Consider the following 9,129-nt stretch of genomic DNA (forward strand, 5'->3'; position numbering starts at 1 on the left):
AAATATGGTAATTTGCCTAATCAGACGGAATTGTGTTATCTTTCACAGGCAATCTTGACGAAAGCATGCGCATGTGCAATCACTCACTGAGAATCTTTTCAACTGCTGTATTGGCTGCCGTTTTACGGACACAAATACGAGGTCTGTTAGAAAAAGTATCCGACTTTTGGCCGAAGAAAAAAAAACTGGCATAACTGGAGCGTCGGAAACCTAATCACCCTCAAAGTAGTCTCCTTGGGACTCCACACACTTTTCCCAGCGGTGCTGCCAATGTTGGGAGCATTCCGAGAAGGCCCCTCTTTCGGAATGAAGTTTAGCTCAGCTGTCGTTGCAGCCATAATGTCCTCTCTTGTCTGAAATCGCGCTCCTTTCAATGGCCTCTCGATTTTGGGAAATAGCCAGAAGTCACAGGAAGCCATATCAGGAGAGTAAGGAGCCTGTTGAACCGCCAAAAAAGCCTGAATCAAGTGTGAAGAATGTGCAGGAGCATTGTCGTGATGGATGCGCCAATTTCCTGTTGACCACAACTCCGGTCTCTTGCGCCACACAGCATCATGTAGGCGACGGAGGACATCCCTGTAGTACTCTTTGGTGATTGTTTGACCCTGTGGTGTGTACTCGTGGTGTATCGCACCAGGGGAGTCAAAGAGAGCAGTCAGCATCACTTTGACGTTGCTGCACACTTGGCGGGCCTTCTTTGGTCTTAGTGATGTGGAATGCTTCCACTGTGACAACTGGGATTTGGTTTCCAGGTCGTAACCGTACACCCAAGACTCGTCACCAGTGATTATGGTGTTATGAAGTCGAGGTCACTGTTTGTGGAATCGAGCATGTCTTGTGAGACTTCAACACGAAGTTGCTTTTGCTCCATCGTGAGCAGCTTCGGCACGAATTCGCCGCAACTCTCTTCATGGCCAACTCTTCGATCATAATGGAATGTGCAGAAAAAGCACTGATGCCCATCTCTTCCGCAATTTCTGGGATAGTCACACGATGGTCCCGCATCAAAACAGCGTTCACTTCGGCAATGACCTGGTCATTTCGGCATGTTGATGGCCGACTGGAGTGTGGCTCGCTCTCCACCGATGTGTGGTCGTCTTTAAACCAGTTGTACAACTCCTTAATCTATGTGCTGCTCATAGCATCGTCACCGAAAGCCGTCTGAATCTTCCGAATGGTTTCCACTTGGCTGTCGCCCAGTTTCTGGCAAAATTTGATGCAGTAGCGCTGCTCCAGTCGCTCCGTCATTTTCCTTGCAATAAAAAAACCGACGAGAGCACTGCACACTACCTCACTCAAACGCTGCGTCCCAGTGACTGACGCTATCGGCAGGCGGGAAAGAATTTACGCATGCGCATGAAGGTTCTCGGTCGGCTGATGCAAGCGCGCTTGTTTCATATCCATTATGAGTTCACGAAAAGAAAAATAAGGTTGGATGCTTTTCTAACAGACCTCGCATATCTGATTGCTTTGTTCACACAAGAAAACAGCTCTGCAGACCCCAGTGCGACATCCGCACAGAGTGACCGTGCATCATATTTTGTGAAGATGAGGCATGTGTTTGCACTTTGCAGTGGACCAGTCAATTGACACATTTGAAGTCACTTCATTTGGAAGCCACACTGATCCCTCATACATCAGTGGTGCACTCCCACACCACCTAATATGAATGTGGTCCACCCTGCAGTGGCACTGTGCTTGAGAGACCATGGGCCTAGACCGTGCCAGTTACTATGGCAATGCATGCAAGCCACTGGTCTCGCAACCCTGTTGCCATTAGCTTAGCATGTAAAATACAGCCCAAACCACATGAGAGCCATTTTGCATGCGACCGCGACGAGCAACGGCTTCGAGTGACGAAACGGGCCGTCGCGCGAACAGATCGCTCGGATCTGGAAATCTAGAATTCGTCGCTCATCGCCCGGAAGTGCTATGAGCGACTAGCCAATAGCGCGAAGCCGGAACTGGATATACATCAGTCAAGTACTACCAATTGTCGCACGGAATGAGCACACGACTAGATTTTGATATGTGCAAGAATAATAACGAAGTGCAAGACCTTTAGAAATATTTATGCTGCTCTTTACACTAAAACACATCAACTTAAATTAATAAAGCAAGCGTCACACCAGTTTCGGCGAGTATTTACTGCCCTCATGCCGGCAATATCGGGGAGACGTCGCTCAAAGTCATCACTCGTCTCGTCGCTCACATGCAGTACGACTTGTAGGCGACGAGCGACCGCGACAGCCATCTCCATCGCGTCACTTGTCGCTGTCGCGCGCAAGATCGCATGCATGCGGTTTATACTTACCTTTCCTTTCAAATGAGCCTTTGTGATTAAAACCTGAAAGCGGCGCGTTGTCATCGCCATCATATGTAAACAAAGACTTGTTCTGCCACCATCCTGCGATGATGCTGTATGACGGTAGGCTGCTACTAACATGGTTTTGTATACTATTGTAACACGCAGGCCACTTATGAAATAGAGGGAAAAAAGACATTTTATTCAAGTGAAAGCAATTATTATACAATGCGAGCCGCTTTTGTTGGTTCAAAATCTGCCGACGGCAGGCTGAAAATCCATATTTTAAGTGGGAGATGTCTCAGAAGCCACCAATGTTCCCTGATCACCCTCAAGAGAGACACTGCAGCTATTGGTGCCATAATGAGGGTCACCATCACTGGGGTCAGGCAAAAGCATGCTTACCCAGTCAGGCTCTAATTTCCCAATTTCAGGATCACAATGACCAAAGTATGATAACTTAAAATACGTTTTTCTTGGGAAAGTGGACTGCTACTTGGAGAAGCCATCGTAGCGCAAATAAGGATTAACACAAAGAACACAGGACTGGACACATACACTCGCCAATGATCTCCTAGAAGACCAGAATAAAACGTACAATGCGCATGCACACAGGTTTCTGACAAGAAAAATAATTTAAACGTGCGCCCCGCTTGAACATATGCACACAGAATCATCACTTACACAACCTGTGCCTCTTTTCCCATAATAGAAGGCCTCTAAAAGTTTGTGTGCAGTAGCTTCTTTGCTTCCACCCAGAATCTTAATATTGCGAAATCAAGGTTCACATGTTCAAGCTATGCAATGTGCATGTAGATATGCATTGCTTTTATTCTTAATTGATATTTGAGCTCAGTTGTTAACCCACCATCTAGTTTGACATATATAGGCCTTCAAGGCATCGTTCTGGACTGTGCACTGAAACTGTATGGTGTGTTAATGATCGAGCATGATAGCACGAACTTTCAGTTGAAAATAAAAGCAATGCAAGTCATGCAACCAGCCAATTGCATGACTTGCACGTGACATCACATCCGCGAGCTCGCGGCCGCCATGCTTGCAAACCGCTTGTTGCTAGTCTGATGCGCGCGCGCTGTGAGTATCCGTCGAGCAGTTGTTATCTCTGTGTTGTTACAGGCTTCTATTCTTCTTTTCCTTGGACATGCCAGCATTCCCAACTGCACGACCCTTTTGCGAGGACTACTTCGCACAGTTGATTGGATATGCGCGTGTACGGTACAAAGGAAAGATTTAACTGTGCGAGAACGTCGATCCTTACACACTGCGCCTGGGAATGGTTGGGTGAATAGTTTGTCGGCGAGGAGGCTCGGAGAAGACAAAGTGCTCCTACTTGTGGAGGTAAGCGCAGAGGTTTCCTGTTTTCACTTTCAAGGTCTCTCAGCTGGTCGGTTTCTCCAGTCGGGTGCGGCGAGAGGGGCCGATCGGCACACGGCTGGATCGCTGCTGTGTCGGCCTCGGCACGCCGTTCCTGCAATTCGGCTTCCCGCAGCGTTCGCTTGCCGCTTTTCGGTGCGTTGTTTTTCGAGGCGCTGGTGTCGTGAAGGATCCATGTTCATGGCACTGTAGCTGAGGAGAAGCGACGGAGCCCAGTTAGGGTCCGTCTCGTCGAACAGTTTAGCTGGCTTCCCTAAGAACGCAAAATGAAGTTACAAAACTACCCTTTCGTTATATATCGCCGTTATCACGCTGTCAAAGTCGAAAGGAATTATTTACCTGCAATGAAGTATGCGCCACAGACTCGCAGGTTGCGGTTCTCGATGTTGACACGTTTAATGCGCGCCAGCCATAGGCTGCGCCGCTTCATGCGCTCGCACTGGTTCTCCACGATCTTCGGTAATGAAAAGAAGTTGCTGTTAGGCAGTTTTTTTCTCCCGCGGGTGTCACTGCGGTTGGAACAACCAAATATCATGCACATGACCATGGTGACAACACGTCTTGCGGGGCTTGCAATGACTGTGGGAGAGTGAGCGGTTCATATGCATTGCGGACGCATATCCCATAGCTTTCACTGACGTCAGTGCAAGCTATGTATTGCATGACTTGCAAGTGTGAACCTTGGTTTCGCGAGATTCTGGGCAGAAGCAATGAAACTATTGCATGGAAACTCTTCCATATCAGAAAAGAGGCATAGCGATACTTGGCTATTTGCAAGCAAGATTGTGTTTTCTTATTCTTTGCGAGGACAAACCAGAGTGCATTTCATTGTACATTTTCTTCTGGCGGTGTGTGTAGCACTTTTGGTGTCTGGTCTTGTGTTCATTTTTATTTGTACTACAATGCTTCATTAATTAAAGTTAGTGCCCATACCATCATAAGTGAAACTTAACACAATGTTTTGTTTTGAGTGCTTTCATGTGTTCATAAGCATCATATAAATTTATTCTAGTAAAAACAAACTATGAATTATGTAACTTAGGGCTGTATTTTGAAACGATACACTTTGGGGATACTATCGCCTTGGCTGCCCCTCTGCCAACAGCACGTATTGAATGGCTGTTTTAGCGAAACCAGAAAATAAATAGCGCCATCTAGCAGTTACAGTCTACGTCAATTTGACTTCATGGTGTCGTTGGGTGCTCTCGTAAATAAACGAAACAACACATTCGAGCCACTGTGCACTCGCCTGGTGCGTTCTCACGTGTGTTGTGAAACGTTCGAGAGTGCGCGTTGATAGTGCATGCTGAGGTAAGCTGGCAGGTTGATTTACTGAACGTCACTATTGCCCAAGTGGACTGTATACAGCCCTTAGTACTTGCTAGTATTGTATCATAGTAGTTTGCGTTGATGTTCTTTTTTTTTGTGGATAGCTTGTGCTGACATTCTTCCCCACTCCCCTCGGTAATGTCATCGACCCTGAGGGTATAATAAATAATAATATAAATAAATAAATAATAAGTTAATTATTTAATATGGGTGGTGCCCGGGACTTTGATCAGGATCAAATTAACCCACAAGTTAACCAGAGTCAAATTAATGGAAGTCTATGTATATCCATTTATTACTTTGTATCATGTATTGCCTTTCTTCCTGGGCCTGCCAAAGGTTAGCTAGTATTGTATCTTGCAAGGCCAATAGTGGGTCAATATGTTAGCCTCAGTTATTGTTAAGAAATTGAAGCCTTCCTGTGATCCCTTTTGTCTTGTCTAGAGTCTATCTTGATATTTGTGGTGGCTTTTTTGCCTGTTGTGGTGGTTTTTTGCCTGTCTCATGCTGAGACCTTTCAAATAAAATAATTAATCAAGCACCACTTCCTGCTGTTCTTAAACCTTCATTTGTGGAGAGCTGCCATACTACCAGGGTCGCTCAGTTTTCCAATCAAGTACATTGGCGACCCTGCTGTGTTAGCTGCATACCTCGGCACATGAACACTCTTTTACATTACAGTCAACACCAGTGTGTTCCTGGCCTTTTCACAAGATATAGTTAAATATTGTGTCAGGAGCCTGCATGCTGTGGCTGTTACCACTCGAGATTCACCATCACCTCTTCAGCGCCTAAACATATGGCCTCTAATCTAAAGAATAACTGCGCAAGGCTGCATTGTTGAATGTTGCGCAGTTACATGAACCAACTAGCCCAGTGCTTCGAAGGACTTCATCAGTGTCACAATGCATTTAAAACACCGCTGTTTCAGATTGAGCTTCCATTTCTGAAGGCTGCGCTTATGGGGCTCGTCTGCCGCAAAGTGTCGTTAGCGCCCCTTTTCCTCTTCGCGTTTTTTTTTTTTTTTTTTGTCTGCTGGTGCCCTGCGCGAACCGCATTTTTTTCTCGAATAATGCATACGTAGACGGTTGGACCGCTCGAGAAGTAAGCGCAAAACACGAGACATGACTGAATTAACGGACGCGGCAAGAGAGAAAAAAAATAGACACGCGGGCTAGACGAGGCCGTTTCAAATGTGACGGCGCTGTGGAATGCGGCACATTTCGGAGCAAACGGTGAGAAGGGCATGCCTCCTCTCTGTCGACGGCCACATTTTCCGGGAAGACCACTAGTGAAGAGAAACACGCCTTTCTTTTTTTTTTTTTTTTTTAGTTCAGCTAATGAGACCGGCGCCGAGCTACTATAGAATGAATAAATTATCACCCCACTTTTTTTCGGCAACCCTGTTGACAGTTTGTCACCACCCACCTTCCGTGCTGGCCAGAAACGTGCCTGATCTCGGGCGACGCCTGCGACCGGTGTCCCAACAGCGACTTGATTGGCACCTCGGCGTTGCCGTACTGCTCCAGTTTGGCGCGAAAGTAGTCGATGGCTTCTTGCACATAGTCGCGCTGCGGCGAGTTGCCGGAGCTGTCACCTTCGAAGCTCGTCACCGACACCTGGTCGCCGTCGATGGTGAAGAGGAACGGGTACTGCTGCAGGAACTTGCGCAGGCCCGATTGGCTGCCGCCGGCGATCTGGCGCATCTCCTTGGTGAACCCTTTGGTACCGAACTGGCAAGACAAGTCGTGCAGGGTCCGCGGCTGACCCTTGTCCATCAGTCGGTCGAGGAAGAACATGAGCGTCATGTTTTTCGTGTGATCGTAGTCTTTGCTGTCCATCGTCGCTGCTTCAGCGTCGCTCGTTGGCGAGCGAAGGAAGAGCGCTACGATGACATGGTGCGGCGAGGGAAGGCCAGGGTGCTTGCATCAGCTGATGATAAATTTGGTCGGGCTGTTACTTGGTTACTTCTTTTCTGTTTCGGGGTCCAAATTCGCAAGTTCGCATCAGCTGACGAAGCACCACATACTCAAGGCGTCGCCATCTTGCTGCCCATATCTACCCACGTGACACTTTGGCACGATGATGATAGCAGGGCAATTTTTTTTTTTTTTTTTTTTTTTACCTACACTGGTATGGCGGCTAGATTGGTGGGTGTGCCCACGACCTACTGGTATAGTGCCTATTCTAGGCACTATACTACTGGAACTACAGTACAGTTTAGCCACTGTAACTACAGACCTGCACAGATATACGGCTTCTATGGGAGCCACTTGCGCCCACTTTCGTTCAACCGGTGGCCATAGGCGGCGCTTTTTATAACCTGTTTGTCTGCTACTCGGCGGGCGGCTGGGCGGCGTTCGAATGTGTGCGCCTGCTCTTCTGTATCGGGCTGCTAGCATATATGACAATTTCTTGCGAAGACAACAGCTAGTATGTCAAAATAGTTTAAGTGTACTCATTGTAGTGGGATGTAATAACACGTAAAATAGTACACTAATTCTTTCTCGGTGCGCAAATTTCGCACTGCACCACACAAGAAAAAAAAAGAAAAGAAAAAAATTCTAACTGATCTAGTGATTGTTTACGTGTTTGTTCGGCCCGTCAAATATGCATCGCAAAGCTTTTGTGAAACTGTGAAAACTGATGCTAGGGTCCTTGCTTTGTTCTGCTTTACATGATGGCACACAGCGGTATAACATAATGTGATCGTTTACGTTATCCCATCTGTAATTAACTCAAGCAAGCTGCATGTAGCCAAGGCTGAAGTTACATGCCTTCTGCAGCGTCTGCAGATTCACGAAGTTTGTGTGTGGTCTGCGTATACATTTCGTCTGCGTGATTCTTTTAAATTTCCTTGTTCATATCAATATATCAAGTTCTTTATGATTGTATTTCATTATTACTCCATTGTACTATATTTTATCCTATGAATCTTCTGGTAATCAGATTTTCCCCCCTACTACGAAGGCAACGGGAGGAAATGTTATCGTCTGCCGGCTGTACTCAAGCATAGCTGCGAGTCGGCCTAGTTGGAACAGATTCATTTTCTCAAAATTTTTGCGCGCAAATAAACAGGGACGAAGAAAAGGAGACACAAGGACGAGCGCTGTACTCGTTTTCCTTTCTTGCACCGCTCTTCCTACTGTATCTCGTGATTGAAATGAGAAACAATCATTTGTAAATTTTGTTTTCTTTTTTATTTTCGTGAATTTATGCATTTACAAACAATGTATTAAACGATCTGTGGCTGCCGAAATAGCGGCACGAGCGCTGTAACAGATCGCAGAAGCAGATGACAGCGAACAGGTTACAACTAGCGCCACTCTGCTCGTACTTTCTAGCCCTAGCGGCAAAAGGGGTGAACTGGACCAGGCGTGCTGTAGCAGGCAGATCTGTGCAGGTCGGGAGTTCAGTAAGTCGTGGGTACGGTGTCGTGGGTGTGCCGACGATGAGTAGGTCGTGGTGCCGACCGGCATAGTTCAGTGCTTCTCCACGTCATGACAGCAGGAGTGGCGCTGCAGTCGGAGGTCTGTCGCGAAGCGCGCGTCGTCTGCTACTCAGGCTACAGGTATTGCGCGCGTGTAAGATTTCAAATACTTTGTTTTTTATAAATAAAACTTGAAATAAAGTGGGAAATATACGCCGAAAGACACTATATAAGCACGTGATGTTTCTTGTTTTATTCAGTCGACCTCAAAAACGGTCATTATGTCGTCCGCTAAGAGGTGGACGTCACGCTGAGCTGCATTCGCAGCCGTGATATTGCACAGTTCGTTTATCATTTAATTGAATGTTTAAGCAGTGGAATGAATACCGTGGGTAACACTCGTCATTGTCAAGCTCCTCAGGATTCAGGACGGAGTGAAAATGTCGCTAAGCCGAAAAAAAAAAAAAAAAAAACCTGGAAGGACACCACTTGCTTTGCGCCTATTGTAAGTCCGGCTACAGACATGAGAGCCAAGGGCAGAAAATATCGCTTTTTGCAACGCCGCGTGACCCAGAACTGTTGAAGAAACAGGTGCGTGCACTTAGAATAGAATAGAATAGAATAGAATAGAATCCACTTTATTTCCAACACACAAGTTGGGGGGCCCCCC

The 9,129-nt window shown here is 46.6% G+C and overlaps 1 protein-coding gene across 1 annotated transcript in view; it reads right to left on the reverse strand.

Moving 5' to 3' along the window:
- The window catches only part of LOC119431023 (egalitarian protein homolog), a 327,683-nt gene extending 320,602 nt beyond the window's left edge, over positions 1–7,081 (reverse strand). Inside the window, exon 1 of the mRNA XM_037698491.2 lies at positions 6,458–7,081. Within this exon, the coding sequence (XP_037554419.1) occupies positions 6,458–6,870 (413 nt within the window). The 5' untranslated portion in view covers positions 6,871–7,081. The remainder of the gene's footprint in view (positions 1–6,457) is intronic.
- Positions 7,082–9,129: the final 2,048 nt, after the last annotated feature.

The sequence above is a fragment of the Dermacentor silvarum genome, chromosome 10, assembly GCF_013339745.2.
Source record: "Dermacentor silvarum isolate Dsil-2018 chromosome 10, BIME_Dsil_1.4, whole genome shotgun sequence".
Taxonomy (NCBI): Eukaryota; Metazoa; Arthropoda; class Arachnida; order Ixodida; family Ixodidae; genus Dermacentor; species Dermacentor silvarum.